The 19,413-nt window shown below is 34.2% G+C and overlaps 2 protein-coding genes across 6 annotated transcripts; both read left to right on the forward strand.

Moving 5' to 3' along the window:
• Positions 1–977: 977 nt before the first annotated feature.
• LOC110102116 (basic leucine zipper 19) lies at positions 978–14,097 on the forward strand. 5 transcript variants are annotated; one of them, XM_028693249.1, is made up of 3 exons: positions 978–1,224; positions 1,303–2,168; positions 13,818–14,097. In XM_028693249.1, the coding sequence occupies exons 2-3, from the start codon at positions 1,373–1,375 to the stop codon at positions 13,841–13,843; spliced, it is 822 nt and encodes a 273-aa protein (XP_028549082.1). In that variant the 5' UTR covers positions 978–1,224; positions 1,303–1,372; the 3' UTR covers positions 13,844–14,097. The 5 variants fall into 5 exon arrangements, with proteins under 5 accessions (XP_028549082.1, XP_028549083.1, XP_020685957.1 ...); XM_028693250.1 differs by having other exon boundaries at positions 978–1,158; XM_020830298.2 differs by having other exon boundaries at positions 978–1,158; positions 1,308–2,168.
• Positions 14,098–15,906: 1,809 nt separating this feature from the next.
• On the forward strand, positions 15,907–17,799 carry LOC110102099 (pre-mRNA-processing factor 17). The gene has a single exon (XM_020830275.2). It carries the CDS (start codon positions 16,009–16,011, stop codon positions 17,797–17,799), a length of 1,791 nt encoding a protein of 596 aa, XP_020685934.1. The 5' UTR covers positions 15,907–16,008.
• Positions 17,800–19,413: the final 1,614 nt, after the last annotated feature.

Raw genomic sequence — 19,413 nt, forward strand, 5'->3', positions numbered from 1 at the left:
TCCCTGCTATCTTATAGATTTTTTGGAGTGGCATGGCCCGTAAATAGGCATGAGATCAGGGGCGAATAGGGAGTGGTTGAATGGACGGTCGATATTGAATCCTACGATCATGCACCGTTCATTGGACATTTGAAGGCTTTAGTGATGTCGGAATTCTGTGATCTTGGGCTCGTTGGATTTGTCTCGTCGAGCCCTTCGATTCGAGTATAAGCTCGTCAAAATCGGAGTCCGTTTGGTAACTCAAATAGTGGTTTGAACCTTCCAACAGCGCTTCGGATCCATGATTTGGACCCATTTGGACTCGGATTGGGTCGAATTTGGTGTCGTTGGATTCGTATTTCCGAGACGCTCAGTTTGACTATAAGCTTGCTGAAATCGGAGATTGGGTGCTCCCAAAATTAATTTTTGAAGTTTCCAACTAGCTTTTGCCTCGAGATTCGTGCTCGATCAAGATAATTTTTGTGATGCCGTATCAATGTCCAATTATATATTCTAACTCATATTGAAATGACTACAAATGCCCTTCTCTTGACGTTGAAAAATAGATTATATATATGATTATATGTAAATTAAATTTAAAATTAAAATTATCATATTATTATGAGTGTAAATTTTTATAATTATAAGATTTAAATTTTTTTTTTTTGTTTTTATGTGAGGTTTTTGAATAATTCTTTTAATTAATTATGTAATTTTTATGTTTCATAATTTTTTATCTTGCTTAATTTCTTATGTGATTGAAATGATAACATTATTATTATATTAATTTTATAAAATTTAATAATACCATAAAATAAGACGCAGATTCAATGCATCCTCGACTAGGTTGCCACCTGTAGTATCAGTTGATCATTCGCACGACATAAGAAGTAAATCCAATGGCATAAACAACATTCTAATTATCGAACCTAGGTTGAGGACCTGAGAGTATTATCAGCAATATAACCACGAATCTACAAGCAAATTCAATGGTTGCAAATATCCTCTCTCTCTCTCTCTCTCTCTAGATTGTTTTTGCCTTTTTGTCCGCGCGATCTCTGCTTCCATTGCAGCAGAGAGACCATCGAGTTTCTTCATTGATTTTGCTTATAGGATGTCTATCCGAGCACTCTTGATTTCGCGGGGTCTCCTCGCTCAATAGGCGGTGGAAACTCCTAGGTAGCCCCTCCCGTCCAACCATCGAGCTTCTCCATTGATTTTATTTCAAATTTCTTAAATTTTAAGGTATTCGCCCATCAGTGATTGAATATGTCGCTATTCTCTTTCATATCGTGATCAAGCCTGTAAATTTGGCTTTGCTAGCGCAGGATTCCGGATTTTTTGGGGCTCTGGTGCCTGTGTAGATTTAGGTTTCTTTTTTCACATCGTGCTCATGGATGACCCCGACTTAGACTTCTCGAATCCGGAAGTCTTTTCGGGCCCTAATGCAGGGGAGGAGCTACCGAGCAGCTGTTCAATGGATAGTTTCTTTGACGAGATACTCAAAGATACCCAACATCACTCTTGTACTCACACTCACACATGCAATCCTCCTGGACCTGATCTATCTCACACCCACACCTGCTTCCATGTCCACACTAAGATTCTTTCTGCTCCAGCTGATGAAACAGCTGAGTCTGCTGAGAAGGGCTCAACCAAGAAACGATCTTGTGGCAACAGGGAGGCGGTTAGGAAGTACAGGGAGAAGAAGAAGGCTCGAGCCGCATCTCTAGAAGACGAAGTTGTCCAATTGAGGGAAGTCAATCAACAATTGATGAAGAAGCTGCAGGGGCAAGCTGCTTTGGAAGCTGAGCTTGCAAGGCTTCGCTGCTTGCTTGTTGATATAAGGGGGAGAATAGAGGGAGAGATTGGATCTTTTCCTTATCTGAAGCCAATGAAAGTGGGAGGAGACTCGATTTCACAGATGGCACAACCGAACTTTATGAATGGCGCCCATGTTCAGAATCCTTGTGATTTCAGATGTGATGATCAGGCTTATTGCTTTCACCCTGTGATGCAGGGGAAGAGTGGGGCTGAAGCTAGTTTAATGCACCAGGCGCATGGAGGCTGTGAGATTGGAAACATTCAGTGCATGGGGAGCTCCAGTACTGGGTCTAAGGAGGTCTTGGGATGCGGTGGAGGGAATGCGATTAATACTGGCTGCTCGAGGCAGGCCGATAATTTAAAAGGTTATAACTTGTCTTTTCCGACTAGCATGACTATCACATGTTGTTTCTGCTACTAGTGATTCTTAGTCCTATCTTTTTTTTAATATTAACTGTTATTATGCATAATTATTTTAAATTATCTGATTTAAGCTCTGCATAGTTTCTAAGTTGTTTGTGAAGTTGGCATACATATATTGAGGGTCTTGTTTAATTGAAGATGATTTTCAGCGCTGGTGCTTTCTGCCTCTGCAACCTACTATTATATCTGCTTAATGGTTAGTTGGGCTTTCAATTAGGCCCTCAGGCTAGGCAAAACAACGCGAGTTTATAGCGCTTTGCATATCTTCCATACAAGCATCATCACTAAGGCGTTCCTAAGGAAGCTCTTTCCCTTAAGTAATATGGGGAGTACCTTGCCTTGATTGAATAGATGAATGCGAATACTTCTGATTGAGTTTAGTTATTTTTATAGGATGATAATTTGGTTTAAAGTGATGCAAAAAGAGCATAAAAAATTTGTGCTAGAAAAAAATTAGACTAAATGTTGGCAAAGGGGTTTCATGTTCTACTATAGTAAATCTTGTGTACAAAGAAGATGATTTTGTTAGGAGATAGAGGATTAAGGGCTACAATACACTTATGAAGAAGAGAGCATGAATGATTACAAAGACGAAGTAGATAATAATCAAGATTAGATTCCCTAGCTTATACATGCAACAAATATATTAGTTTATGTACTGGATAATCTTTTTTTACAATGAATTTTAGAAGTGGGATAAGATGCAACTAGAAAAGTTTAAAAGCTTTATGATTAGATTCATATAACACTTACCCCCTTACAATCACTCTTAAAAAATACTACTAATTCCAAAAGTAGTTTATAAGTGATGTAATTATTTCTTCTTTAACGCTTCATTTTACTCAAGCTAACTTCTAGGATGGCTTCTAGTTCATTGAGCATTGGATAATCATATCTTATTGAGATTCCTTAACACTTTTTACAACATAGGTGTATGATGCTATCATTCAAGTTTCTCAGATTATGTATCACAATACCTTATAGAACTTGTTCAAATTTATCCTTTCGCTTTAAGGAAAATATTGTAGAAGATATGTAGTTTTGGTTCATAATATTGAACTTACTAATCTATGTAGTTCTAAAGTTTATTTGATTTTATCCCATTTTAAATTGGTAAGTGTTTACTTGAAAACTTTATTGTGTGAAAGTATAGTAAAGCAATGCCCTAGTAGCCCCTCTACTTAATTGTTTTAGTAGTAATTCGAAAATTATTATTATTTTTTGTTCAACCAAATTGCAGACTTGTCTTGTTAATTATTAATTTTCTATTCTTGAAGGCCGCCTAAACTACTTATGATTGGTGATGAGTTAAGGGTAGTAGGTTCTCAATGGATTTTTTTTGTATATTTTGATGTGAGGATCATCGTGTGGAATTGTAAGGTGGCTAGTAATAGTGAGATGGAGGTTATGTGGTCCACCAAAGGGGAAAACCAAGCTTAGTTTGAGGACTACAAAGAAGGAATCGGTGGAATGCAATAGAAATGATAAGGTGTGGAGAACTATGATTACCTTGTAGTCTTACCAAAGAACTACAAGATAATTACATCGGCTTGATCACCAAATCTACTTCAAGGAGAAGATTGTCATCAAATCATTGCATCTCTAAGAACTCGACCCCGTAAAGTTACAATTCTCGTAGACATCTCATAAACTATTTTGTTTGAATCATCAACGCCCAAACAAAGACTTGAAGGAGTCTTAACCTACATTGAATGAACCTAAACCAATACAATTGGCTAATTTGAAGATATTTGCTATTCTTATTATTATTGAAGTAATAGAAAGATCTTGATTATCATTTGTAAATTTAGGAGATGTTGCTGTTTTAGAATAGGTTCATTAGGTGTTGTAATAGGTGGTGATTAATGATTGTCGGGCACACATCACAAGCAATGCCCCAAATAGGGTTTTGTCTTTCTCCAATGTATGACTAGTCGGTGGTGGGACCTACAAGTCAACTATTGGACCAATCCTCTTATGACCATTAGATTGCAATCCATGTGCTTCATCTTCCTTTTCTAGTCGCTAGGCCCTCTTGGGGATTTTTTCAGTAGATAACTTTGATTTATTTTCATTATAATTCTTTTGAAAAAGTCTATATGTACTTTCAGATTTTGTATAAAATCAAGCAATAAAATTAAAAATAGTTTTTATGCTTCTCTACATGGTATAGAGTGAGATTATATTTCCTTCTTCCAACTTTTGTTCTCTTTGCTTATCGTAATTCTTCCTCTTCTTCGTTATGTATGATTTCTTTGACTTCTCTTAAGTAATCAACCATCATAAATGGTGAAAGATAGAATAAGGTAGAATTTTGGAGGCTACAAGCGTCATATCGTTTGTGTTGGAGAAACTATCTGAGGTTTCCCAAATATTGAAGATATTTTTGAAAGGATAAAAGAAAGATTCATCAACTTATGGATTCTCCTTTAGAGCCAAAGGATCTAAAGTTTGTACTTTGGGATGAAATGAATTCTATGATCATGATATGATTGTAAAATAACATGATACTTGAAACTGACAAGCCATATTTGTTCCTTTCTTCCTCGAAAGAAGTTTGGGACACAATCAAACAAATTTGCTCCGAAGTAAAGAATGTTTCTCTCATCTATGAGATCAAAACTTAGATTTCAACAATCAAGAAATATAACATTTATGTTATTGAGTATTTAAATGCAATAAAGATTTATTGACTTGAACTGAATTAATATCAAGATCTCAAGATGACATGCTTGAATGATATAATAATTCTTTAGTAATTTGTAGAAAGAGAAATAATGTGAGTTCACTGCAGGACTTAATTACGACTTTGACCAAGTTCATGTCTAAATCTTAAGCAAAGAAAACTTATGATCACTAAATGAAGTTTATTCTCATACAAGACAAAAAAGGAAGAATATGATAATACTCAACGCTATGATATCTAAAACATCTATCATAACAACATCGAACTCCAAGATAAGGGATTTACTATTGCATATTGTTCTCCTAAAGAAGGATAGAACTCTTCTTCCTAAGGCAATATATAGTGCAACAATTTAAAGAAGATAGATCACATCAAAGAAAAATATTGAAGTTCTTGGGAAAGCTTTACGCGAAGGTGGAAATAAAGAATGTTATCGGCAAACCTATTTTGGGAAATTAAAATGGTTTAATCCTGAAGAAATTGACAAACTCAAAAGCATTTTCAACTCTTTGAAAAAATCATCCATATTATGCTCCTTACTTCAAAATCGTATAATTTTTAATTTTTATTGTTTAAGTGCATTGAATAATTTCCCTCACATTTGGATCCTAGATTCACGAACCACTTTCAATACCCAACATTGCCACTCTTTTTCAAACCTGCGAACCTTGCTATGACAATAAAAAAATAAAACTAGCCTATAATTCTTTATTTAACAACTATTGTTGGTTAAGAAAATATTTCACTTTTCTCACATCTTCTCTTAATAATATACTACATTTTTCTCATCTTACAATAACTTTTCCATCAATTCATAAAATCACTAAAGACGATAATTCAAAGATATATTTTTTTTGTTAATTATTGTGTATTTCAAGCCCTCATTATAGGAAAGATGATTATGCATGTTAGAGAAAATAATGGGCTATATTTTATTGAAGATGAAAATCACTTATTATGTTTCTTCATTTTCACCCTTTATAGAGAGGTCAATTGAGAATATCATTATAGGTTAGGGTATCCCTTCAAAATTTGAAACTTGTGAAATTATCCACTATTATCGTGTTTTTTTTAAGTGAATTTAGATTCTCAACTCATTTTCTAATTGTTCTTGTTGACATTTGTGAATCCTCCAAAATCTGCATTATTTCTAGGGTTACATGATTTTCCACCTTTATTGATGATCACAATCTGATATAGTGGTTATATTTATGAAACAAAACTTTGATGTCAGAATTATTCTCCCCTTTTTTATTATCATGATATAAATAATGTAGTACTAACATCAAGGTATTTCAAATTAATAATGCTTGTGATTATTTTAGTCATATGTTATCATCTTTCTTCCATAAAGAATGTATCATCTACTAATTCTTCTATTTTGACACTCACCAATAAAATGGAGTAGCAAAAAGGAAACATCATCATCTTCTCGAAGTCATCGGGACTACTATTCTAAATCAAGTGTCAAAAAGATGCTAAGGAGAAGCAGTACTATTTATGATATACCTAATCAATACAATATCTTCCAGAGTGTTTGACTTTAAAGTTTTTTAGACTACCTGACTTAATTCTTACCCATAAATAACTTCTTTTCAAATTTTCTTTCAAAAATCTTGGATGTTACTTATGTCCACATTCACAAACAATATAGAGATAAATTTGATCATAGAGCTCTCCAATGTTTCTTTATTGTGTATTCCTTCACTCAAAAGAGGTATAAGTATTATTATCCTACTATCCAAAAAAAAATTATTTCAAAAGATATCAGCTTTGATGAGAAGAAAAATGTTTTCAATCAAAAGATAGGTATAATGAAAAATCTATATTTAATCTTGGCATTCCTCATACATAAACTCCAAAAATCGAGACATTAAGCCCATACAAGTCTATACAAGAAGGAATAAGCCCATCTAAAATATCTAGTAAAGCTCAAGACTCGAAATTATTATTAGGTAATAATAATTAACTCATCACTACACATACGTTTATGTATTCTATCTTCTATTCTATTATAATAATACAAGCACTATTTAAAAAATAATAATAATAATAATACAAGCACTATTTAAGACACTTTAAAATAAGAATTACAAATATGTCAAGAGAGAATAGATGATTTTAAAAAAAAAAATCACATTTGATGGATCACTGAACTACCATAAGAAAAAAAATGATTGGATGCAAATATATATTTTTCTATAAAATATAGAGCAGATGATAGCTTGAAATGATATAAAATAAGATTGTTACCTAAATGATATACTCAATCCTATGGAATTGACTATCAATAAAATTTTACTCTTGTTGTAAAAATGAATATACTGTGCATCTTAATTTCTCTTGTAGCCAATTGTGGATGATTCATGCAACAATTTGATATAAATAAAATTTTTGAACATAGAGATTTTGAAGAAGTTTATATAGATCCACCCCCTAGATTTGATAGTTCTTTACAAAGAACAAAGAACAAAATATGCAAATTAAAAAAAAGGCTTTGTATTGCTTTAAATAATCTTTTAGAGCATGATTTGGCGGATTCACAAAAGCCACAAATGAATTTATATTAAAAAAAAAGTCAAGGAGATCATGCGGTCTTCATAAAACGCTCTAGTAATAGTAAAATTTTAATTATCATCGTATATGTTGAAGATATAATTGCTATAGGTGATGATAATTGAGAAAAAATTCTCTCAAGAAAAAGCCAGCTAAATAATTTGAGATAAAAAAAGTTAGACAAATTCAAATACTTTTTAGGAGTAGAAGTTGCTCAATTCAAACATAAAATATTCTTATCAACAAAAAAATGTCATGAATCTACTAAAAAAGTAAAAATGATTGAGCGTAAATTTTGTGAAATCCCAATTGAAGATTAAAAATTGGACACATGTAAAGAAAGAAAAGTAGTCATGGGACAATATCAAATCATAGTTCGAAAAATGTCCAAACATCGCGTTTGCAGTAAGTCTCATCAATTAATTTTATGCACAAATCCAAAGAGTCTTTCAAGCTTTTGTAAAATCCTTGGATATTATAAATAAAGTCCTAGTAAATGAATTCTCAATAAAAAGTAGAGAATACATTACAAATTGAAGGGTATACTTTGTTGATTATGCAAGATCACCAGTGGATAGAAGATCCACTATATATACATTTTTAGGATGAAATCTCATAATATGGAAGATTAAGAAATAATCTGTTGTTTCAATATCTAGCTCTAAATTTGAATTTAGAGCTATTACCAAAAAATTGTGAGCTTCCAACAATAACATCAAGCCTTTATCCTACTATGTGGGGTCAATTACATGAATCCTTTTTTCTCCGTTATGTCCTGTTAATAGTCAAATTCTCATTTAAATTTAATAAAAAAAGGTCATTTCTAATATTTTCTAGCCAAGTCTTTTTAGGTCTACCTCTACCTTTCTTAACATAGGCCAAATTCAATACATCTACTCTCTTAATCGGGTCATCAGAAGGTCGGCATTTATGTGTCTAAACCAAATAAGGTGACTCTATCTAATATTATTTTCCACTGGAGCTGCTCAAACCTTTTCACGTACATACTGATTTCGCATTCTATCTCTAAAAGTGAAGCCACTCATCCACTCTAGCATCCTCATCTCTGCAATACTTAATTTTATGCTTCTCTTTTAATGGCCAACATTTTTGCATCATAAAGCATTGTAGGTCTCACCACCATCTTATAGAATTTTCCTTCAAATTTGACGGATACTTTTTTATCACACAACATACTCGATGTATCCCTCCACTTCAACCATCTAGCTTGAATTTTTTTAATAATATCCCTATCTATTTAGCCATCACTTTGAAAAATAGATCTAATATAATTTAAATGTGTACTATTTTTAATGATTTGATCATCCAAATCACAATCCCCTTATTAGATCTATTATTATTAAAATTATACTCTATGTATTCGTTTTTAGATCTACTCAAACGAAAACCTTTAGGGGCTGATTGGTTGGAAGAAAAGTGAATGCATTGCATTCCTAATGCATGAGTTTTAAACTTTTGGGTGTTTGATTGGATGCAAGGTTTAAAATTGCGTAAATAAGCCTCGATGCGTTTTTCGTCCGTGAGGCGAGGCGTAAGCCTCACCGACGAAGAATTGCGTAAATGAGAATTTAAGGGTTTTAGTAAGTAAAAAATAATAAGATTATATCATATAATAAAAACATCTAAATTACAATTAAAATTAGGGAAAAGTAAGAAAATAGATGCAATAAAATCATGTCCCAAAGTACAAAACCACAAAATATTAGTCTATCAAAACTCTCAAAGTACAATTAAGAAAGAACATATATAATCCAATCATGTCCCATCACTAAATGGGTTTTCAAGGGAATCTTTTCACCCCTTCCTCCTCTCCTATAGAGTCCAATGTCTTCCAATCAAAGCATGCCCTCATGAAGAAGTAGATTAACACTAACAACTATTACTAAAGATGATGAATAGAACAATATGCCGGACTGCCGGGGGTCCAAGGGGGTGCTGCCCCCTAGCGGGGTTCGACCTGAGCGGTACCGAGTGGTACCGAGCATGTTCCTTAGCAGCGCCCCCCGGAACAAAATTTTATTGTAAGAGTAATTTTGAAGTTATGTTTGTTTTTGAAGTTCGTAAGTTGTTTGTATGGGAAGATACCGAGTGATACCGAGCATGTTCTTTAGCAGTACCGAGCATGTACCTTGCAGTACTGAGTGGTACCGAGCATGTACCTAGCAGTACCGAGCAAATACCTAGCTGTACCGAGCATATACTGAGAGGTACCGAACAAATACCTAGCTGTATCGAGCATATACTGAGCGGTACCGAGCATATACTGAGCGGTGCCGAGCATGTACTGAGCGGTACTGAGCATATATTTGAGGCGTACGCCTCAAAGGAAATTGCGCAATAGCGCTAGTGAGGCACGCCTCACTCCACCTAAGGTGTACGCCTCATGATGTCTGAGAATTGCGTAGGCTTTGAGGCTATTTTGAAGCAAATTGCGCAAAGGCGCTCCTCAGATTGCACAATTTTAAATTATGATTGGATGAAAAGCAAATCCAAAGTAAAGTAAATGCAATATATTCCATCCTAGTTCATATTTGAGGCAAAACGTTCTCTTCCGTTTTGGCCGTGAATGATTTACACCTGTCGTTCGCTTGCTTGATCACCACTGATAGCCACTATAGTCCGTCGGCAACCCCTTGCCTCCGTCGACGACCTCTAGCCACCTCCCTTTGTCTGCTGGCTCTCACCACCGTCGGGCACCGCTGCCTGCCGCGGCCCATAATGCAAGTTTTCCTTCAACTTCCTCAGCAAGAAGAATATCATCAGCAAAAAGCATACACCAATATACATCCTCTTGTAAATGTCTAGTAAGAACATCCATAACTAACCTTAAAAGATATGGTTTTAAAGCTAATCCTTGATGTAATCCAATTGAAGTAGGAAAATACTTGGTCAAATCACCTTGTGTTTGAATACAAGTAACAATTTTTGCATAAATATCTATGATTTCAATATAAGCATTAGCAACTCGTTTCTTTTCTAGAACTCTCTAGAACACTTCTCATGAAACTTTATCATATGCCTTTTTAAATCAATAAATATCATATGTATATCCTCTTTATTCTCTCTATACTTCTTCATTAAGCCTCAGTAAATGTATAACTTCAATGGAAAACCTATCCGACATGAATCCTAATTGATTTTGAGAAATATTAGTATAACGTCATAACCTATGCTCAGTAACTATCTTCTATAGTTCTAATGTGTGACCATTAACTTAATTCCTTTACAATTCACATATTGTTGTACATCATCTTTATTCTTAAAAATAGGAATCAACGCACTCATTCTCTATTCATCTAATATCTTTTTAGTCTTCAAAATAATATTGAAAAATTTTGTAAGTTAAGAAATTCTTTCATCTCTTTAGCATTTCCACACCTCTGTTGGAATATCATCAGGTCCAATAGTTTTTTCACAGTTCATTTTATTTAAAACCACTATAACTTCGATTTTATTAATATGACTATAAAAATATATATATTTTTTCATTTAGGGTACGAAGGTCACTAAAGTTAGTCATATTATTACAATATTTTTTGAAAAACTTATCGAAATATCTCATCCAACTTTGTTGAATATCCTCCTCTAATAAAAACACTTTTTGATCTTTATAATGCACTTCACTTGAATTAAATCCTTACTTTTCCTATATCTTTGTTTCATTAACACTTCTATTGCTAGGCCCCAAGTCTTAGATGAGAAAAATGGAGGGTTGTGTTAGATAGTAGACAATCAGCGTAAAACTTATCAGATAATCATTTCAAATTTACGAGCTTTTGTTGATCAAAATTATTTTGGAAGATTTGCAAAATCAAATAGGAAGAGCCAATGAAGATATATTGTGACAACAATAAATTGTCACAAGTATTGCTCATAATTTTGTACAATATGATTGTATCAAGTATGTAGAGGTGGATAAATTTTTCATAAAGGGAAATTGGAAAGTGGGTTGATTTGCACTCTATATGTGTGAATAGAAAATTAACTTGCAAACATTTCAAAATATTATAAGCAAACTTGGAATGATGAATTTATAACATTTAGTTTGAGGGGAAGTGTTGAATGATCCTTGGGCCCATATCTCACAGCCGATTGCTCAAATAGGGCTTCCTTCCTTCTCTCACACTGGCTAAACCATTGGTTGGACTCACAAATTAACCAACTTTGGTAGGGATCATTGAGCATGTGGATTAAGCATTCTAATTGTTGGATTGATTCTCTTGTGGCCTTTGCAATCTATGTTTCTCATTATATTTTAGCTGTCTGCCCATCTTGGAGGAATATTTTTGTAAACATCTTTGATTTATTTTCATTTAAGATTTTTGAAGAGTATTTATATAGTTCCACAATTTGTATTGAATAAAGCGATGAAATTTAAAGTAGTTTTTCCACTTTTCTACTTTTTATAGGTGGAGTAAATTTTGATGGTGTTGGAGGATAGAGTTTAGTAAGATTGTCTTTGTAGGAAGGCTTCACAAGTGATGTGGTGGAATTAGTGGGAGTGCTAAGGAGGGTTCTATATGATGCTTGCTTTATGTTTGTGAGGTGTAGGTTTCTAGTTAGTAGGGTGAATTGTGCATTAAGGACTAGTTGATCTAATTTATCTAACATCTTTTTCATCATATTGCATTGATAATTAGGGCTATAATTAAGTTGCAAACTTATTAATATCCAAGTTTTCAAAGTTTTAAGGAGTGTCGTGATGAAAGAAGATAATGAAGGTTGAAAGAACAATTTTGGAGCTCTTGTTCTGTCAAATAACAATCAATAAAAATGCATAGCAAACAAGTCCTTACCTAACTTTTCTTTTGAAGAAAAATCTCCACAAGTTGATTCTTGATACTGATGACTTGTTGCACTCTTTAAACTTTCAGGAGCTCAGATGCCAGTATTTAGTTTTTATTGAATTTTTGTATATTTTGGCGTGAGGTAATTGTGGAATTGTAAGATGGTTATTGAGATAGGTGTGGATGTTTTGTAGTCAGGCAAAGAGAGAAATCAAGCTTATGCTGAAAGCTACGAGTGGAGGTATGGAATGCAATGGAAATGACAAGGAGTGATGATATCTATGCTAATATTGTAGCCTTTTCAAAGAACTATAAAATAAGCACACCATAGGACTTCATGGGCATAGAAGTTAACCAAAACTACTTAAAAAGGAAAAGTCAATAAATCAATATTCAATATACTTGAACTAGATCACAAATACATTTATTTCTTCACAATGAATTACTTTACATGAAGCTTTGCTTAAATAGAGAGGGAGTGGATGTCCAAAACTTGTATGGTTGATAGGCTGCATTTAAATTTGCTCGTTTCCAAACAATGTAGGGGTGACTATGAGCTTGTCTTGTTGATCTTGATCATGATATTACTGATTTTTGAAGGTGCGAATGACCATATAAATAGGGTTTGAAGAATAACCATTCATTTTGTCCACATGCTTGACCTTGAACTTTCTTCATGTAATTTAACTTCTTGTAATTGAGCTTTTTGAATGTGAAATTCATCATGATGTTTTTGTTTGATATTTGATTTAATGCTGCATCGATTGGAGTGTTCATGGCAATTTTTTGACTTCATCTTGGAGACTGACATTTTTATTTTTTATCCATGGTGTATTATTTCTGATAAAATTTGATATTCACTATTACATTTATGGTGTTGAAGAGGTATGCCAAATTACACTTTGCTATTTTCTATTAGTATTGCAGGCATGTCCAACAGCTTCATGGTTGTTTGTTTCTGCCTAATCGAGCTAAGCTTGTTTAACTCTTGCCGTGCTCGAGCTCATTTATTGAGCTTGAACTCGGCTTGTTCGAAAATTATTAGGCTTGAGCTCGACTCGGTTACTCAAACTCATTAAGCAAGCTCAAACTTGACTCATGAAATAATTAAAAATATTTAGTATATATTTATTATATTATTTCAAAATTAGATTTTAAATATATTTTAATTTAAACAAGCTGCTCGACAAGCTTATGAGACGGAGCTCGAGCTCGACTATAGGCTAAGTTAGTCCCATAATATGATATTGCTCTAATTTAGTCCTTTATTGTATAAAATTAATCTAAAATGATTTCCTTGGGATTAAATTAGGATAGTTTTGGATCAATTTTATATCACAATTATAACATAAGGGATTATTTTGAATTAATTTTGTATAATTGAGAGACTAATTAGAATAATGTGATACTTTAAGATTAAATTGACTAGTCTAACTATTTTGCATCTCAAGCTTATAATTTAATCTGCTTTGTTGATTGTTCTATTTTCATCCTCCACCTTCAGAGTTGTAACATTTTGCCATGATTTTCATTTTCTTTAGGAGCTCGGGCTGCGCTGGAAGGTTAAAGTACTTTTTGCTAGAGAGAAATATTTGGGTTCAGATGATCAGGTTGAAGATTGTAGAGTTTACTGGTTTTTCTGATCTTCTATTTGCATTGCAAACAATCTATAATTCGTGCTGGACTGGAAGAATCTCATATTCTTGTTTGTTCCTCTCAACCTGTAACTCATATGCAGCTGAAGCTGTGATGGACGAACAATAGCTACTGGTAAAACCGTGATTTAAGTTTATATTTTATTTTCCCCTATTTTTAGAATAATTGACCCACCCTTTTTTTATGAGAAATTGAGAGTTGGGAGAAATTCTTGTGTTAAAAAACTTTGATATGATCAAATTTTGATTTGAAAAGGGCTTAAATTTTTGTTGAATTTATTTTGAGATAAGTTTCATTTTAAAATAAATTTTATAATTTATATTCATTTTCATAAATATGTTAGGTATGGATTAATGCTAACTCTGAAGCCATGTAAATTTTTAATTAGGCAGACAAAAAAAATATTTATGTAATAAAATTACATGACACTTTTTATTTTGATTGGTACGCTTAAACAATCAGCCCCAAATATAGCTTTTTTTAAAGGTTTATTTTTTAAATGAATTGTACAAGTACTCAATTTTATTTTAACTGATAAAAATCATTAATTATGAGATAATGCATTTAAAAGTATATTTAAACAGTTAGGGTTCAATGTGGGTGTCAATTATTTTATTTGATAACGATTTTTAAATTATGTGCAAGATACAAATCTTTCTTCATAATATTTTTGTTTACTCCCCAAAAAAAAAAACAATTAGCACCAAAAACAATAAAGAAAAAATAAATAAATTTCTTATCTAAGGCGACTCTACTCTATTAAGATTGACTTATGTTTCATTTGAGATAATTTTATTAATGCTTTTTAAAGTAATGTTTAAGCACAATTTTTTAACTAAAAATTGTTGTGCTAGAAAGCTGTTTTAGAAAGCAGTAAAAACTCTATATTTAAAGAAGACATAGACTTCGTTTGGGACAGCTTTCTTCTTGATTCTTAAAGCAACTTTTTTGTTAAAAATTTAAAATTTTTATATTAGAAAGCCGCTTTAAGAAGCAGTAAGAAAGTCATCTCAAACGAAGCCTTAATCAGCTACTCTATTTGAGCTACTTATGTTTAACACAGTCGAGCCAACTTATTTATAAGAATTTCTTATATGTGTTGGATTTAAATTTGTTTGTGGAGGATGTCTCATCTTATTTGTAGGTATAATTAAGTGGGTAAGTGATCCTAAAATTTGTGTGTGTGTGAGAGAGAGAGAGAGAGAGAGAGAGAGAGAGATTGAAGGAGAGGCAAGTGCCCAACTATTGACTTGGCGAGGAATCTCTAGGCTACCTTATGCAGGACGAGTTCTTTGATAAGCTCACAAGTGATACATTTTGATCTGATTGGTGTGAGTGATATTTTCCTTAGATTGTTCAATTGATTTTCAATCGTGAGACCCAGCTTGTAGGGTGAATTCCACTATCGTAAGCAGCTAAATATCTGAGATGACATTTGCAATAGTACAAAAAATATGATATGAAACATATTGAGGCGAGTGATTGAAGGAGAGAATTGTTTTTCAAAGTCAATAATGTGAGACATTGAATAGTTTTAAAAAATATATTTTTCAACAAAGTAAGAAAATTTTAATAAGCTATCTTTGTTTCTAGTTAGTATTGCTAAACTCGATAAATTAGTTGTAGATCTCAAATATGTCGAAGAGCTAGAACTTAGGTTTATTAACGAGTTTAATCTGAGGTTTATGTGTAAAATGTGCATACACGAAAAATAATAAAGAGAAGTTATTTTTTTCGAACATTTTTTAATGATGCAATTAATTTTTTCTACTGTTATTCAATAGATAAATAAATATTGCTATTATAAAGTAAATAAAAAAAATTTAATTTCTTATAAATATTATAAATAATTACAAAAAAAGTAAAAAACTAAACAATAATTTCGTAAAGATTGTCATACACTAGAAATTAAAAAAAAAAAAAATCTTTTATAAAAAAAATTCTAAAAATTAATGAACAAACGTAACAAAAAGATGGAAGAGCGCGGAGCTTAGGTTTGGACGTCAAAGATTACCGAGAGCACTCTTTCAGCTCTCCATCTTCTCGAACTCGAAAGCCTTTTCCCAGCTTGTCTCCATGGATCTCCTCCGAAGTTACGCAGACAAAGCTGATGATGACGTTGACTCACCGGAAGAACCTTTTAAAGAACCTGAAAACACTAGCGATTCCCCTTCCTCGCCGGTTACCTCTTCCGACTCCCCTCCGCACATGTCCCTCCCGGTCAAAACCTCGGCCCCGCGCGTCGACGACACTGCGCTCGCCCTAACAACCGCCGTTTCCGATCGCATAATTCACCGCCCTCTCGATCCATCGCAACACGCCGTCAGTTTCAACCCTACCTACGACCAGCTCTGGGCCCCGATCTATGGCCCCGCACATCCCTATGCCAAGGACGGCATCGCGCAGGGCATGCGAAATCACAAGCTTGGTTTTGTCGAGGACGCCTCAATCCATTCCTTCCTTTTCGACGAACAGTACAACACCTTCCACAAATACGGCTACGCTGCCGACCCTTCCGGCCTCTCCTACGTCGGCGATCTCGAAACCCTAGAACGCAATGAAGCGTTGTCGGTGTACAATATCCCTCAGCAGGAGCAGAAGCGCCGCCGCCTCGAGCTCAAGGGTAATGAAGCCGATGCCTCCGCTGAGACGGCCGATAACACGAACCCGGGCACAGAAAATCCCGCGTCGGATGAGTGGCTCCTCAAGAACCGCAAAAGTCCTTGGTCCGGTAAGAGGGAGGTGATTCAGGGGGAGCTTACGGAGGAGCAGAAGAAGTACGCTGAGGAGTACGCGGAGAAGAAGGCTGAGAAGGAGCGAGGTGGCGAGGGTAGAGGGGATAAGACTGATCCTGTCGACAAGAGCACTTTTCATGGTAAGGAGGAGAGGGACTACCAGGGACGTTCTTGGGTCGCTCCTCCCAAGGATGCCAAGCCTTCTAATGATCACTGTTACATTCCGAAGCGGTGGGTGCATACTTGGAGTGGCCACACCAAGGGTGTTGCTGCAATTCGATTCTTCCCAAAGCATGGTCACCTACTCCTCTCTGCGGGCATGGACTCCAAGGTCAAGATCTGGGATGTGTTCAATTCGGGAAAATGTATGAGAACCTATATGGGACACTCCAAGGCAGTCAGAGACATATCCTTCTCCAATGATGGTGCGAAGTTCTTGAGCGCAGGGTATGACAAGAATATAAAGTTATGGGATACTGAGACTGGTAAGGTGATCTCTACTTTTTCCACTGGGAAAGTTCCTTATGTTGTGAAACTCAACCCAGATCAAGACAAGCAACACATTCTCCTTGCGGGGATGAGTGATAAGAAGATTGTCCAGTGGGATATGGATTCTGGGAAGATCACACAAGAGTATGATCAGCATCTGGGTGCTGTGAATACCATCACTTTTGTGGATAACAATCGGAGGTTTGTTACCTCTAGCGATGACAAATCTCTTCGTGTCTGGGAGTTTGGCATACCGGTGGTCATCAAGTATATTAGTGAGCCGCACATGCACTCAATGCCATCAATTTCACTTCATCCTAATGGCAATTGGCTGGCCGCACAAAGCTTGGATAACCAGATTCTTATCTATAGTACAAAGGAGAGATTTCAATTAAACAAGAAGAAAAGGTTTGCAGGGCATATTGCGGCAGGCTATGCTTGTCAGGTCAATTTTTCACCGGATGGACGATTTGTAATGTCAGGAGATGGGGAGGGCAAGTGCTGGTTTTGGGATTGGAAGAGTTGTAAAGTCTTTAGGACCCTAAAATGCCATGAAGGAGTTTGCATTGGGTGTGAATGGCATCCTTTGGAGCAGAGCAAGGTTGCAACTTGTGGATGGGATGGCATGATCAAATACTGGTAATAATGCTATCTTATCATAATTTTGTTTTCTTCTAATTTATTTCGGCTTGCTCTTCTAGGAAGCTCAATCTTCTCTTTTATACTAGCATGCTTATTTTAGGACATCTTAAGTTGGATTTCATTTATACGCATCAGATTCATTCTTCTGTAGCTCAATGCTATAGATGAGGGTTGAAAATAGGTTAAATATACTGGCCTCTTGAACTAAAACTGAAGCATATATGATATTTGAGAGGTTTGTTGACGTAAAACAAAATTAAGAAAGAAAAAATGAAATAATAATACATTGATCTATGCACGTTCATATGTCAGTTGTTTGGCACTCATTTATGTTTATTTTAGTGACTCTTGTACTGAATGCCTAATACTGAAGTAGTTGCAAGTGCTTATTACTGAAATACCATGTCAGAAACTAGAGTAATTACGTAGTTGACTGTGCCCTTGCGTACATCTTGTATGAAGATGACGTATTTGTGCACAATTGGATTCACATTCAAGTGGTTCTAATTAAAACTGAGTCAATGGAACAAGTTATGATTCTAAAAAGATTCCCTTTTAGGTGCATAAAGAATGAAAAGTTTATCAACATGTGTGCTTTGTTTAGAACCACTTGGTTTCCTGCATATTTTTCTTTGCAGCATAATTACGTATAACAAAATAAATTTTGGCTGGTTGTAATTATTGAAAATTATATTATATTTACTTCTAACCTATTCGGGCTATTCCTATACTTTGCCTTGTTTCGTACTCCATGGACTTGTCAATGATTTTGCACTCCATAGGTTACTTGTTCTTTTTGTTAATCAAATGAGCTTGTTTAATGAAAAATAAAAATAAAAAAATCTATAGTGACGACAAAGCCATTTGAAAATAACTTGATTAATCCACCTAGAACCTTTTTGAAATGAAATATTGTGTGGAGCTTTCTAGTCACGTTTTGGACTTTGTATCCATTAGTTTTATTGTTTTACAGAATGGAAATTTTCATACGCTATTTCCTATGTTTAGTTGTCATTGATACATAACTCATTGCAGGTTTAGAATTAGGACTAGCTTTGTTTGATTGGTGGTCAAACCTTGACATTAGCACGCTTCTTGTACTGATTTTTAAAAATGGCTATGTTGCAGAATAATAAATATAACCATTATGTTTAATTACAATATCAACATTTTGCTATAATCAATTCGAAATGATTTACAAATGTTCATTTGTAAATGAAAATTGCAATCTTTGTTGGCAGGTTGCGAGAGTTAAAAGAACTAAACTTGCATTGTTGTGTTTTCACAAATTCACCATTTGAATTCATGTTTCATATGTTGTACTCAGCTTAAGGTCATGTCGTCCTGGTTGCAGAAAACAACTGTTTTAAGTATATGTTGTCTGAAAATATTTACTTTTTTTCAGAACTCATTCAATTGTTCATCAAATACACACTAAATGCCCTATTCCTTTTAGTCTTTTACTTATTTCCAAAGTACTTTTTCAAAAATAGATCACTTGGTTGGCTTGTGCATGGTCTATTATTGGTTGAATTTTTATGTGACTTGGCGTCTTTGGGCATGGATACGGTTGAGTTTAAGTATATCAGTTCAGCTCTATTCTTATTAGTATTAT

This window comes from Dendrobium catenatum, unplaced genomic scaffold (genome assembly GCF_001605985.2).
Source record: "Dendrobium catenatum unplaced genomic scaffold, ASM160598v2 fragScaff_scaffold_243, whole genome shotgun sequence".
Classification (NCBI taxonomy): Eukaryota; Viridiplantae; Streptophyta; class Magnoliopsida; order Asparagales; family Orchidaceae; genus Dendrobium; species Dendrobium catenatum.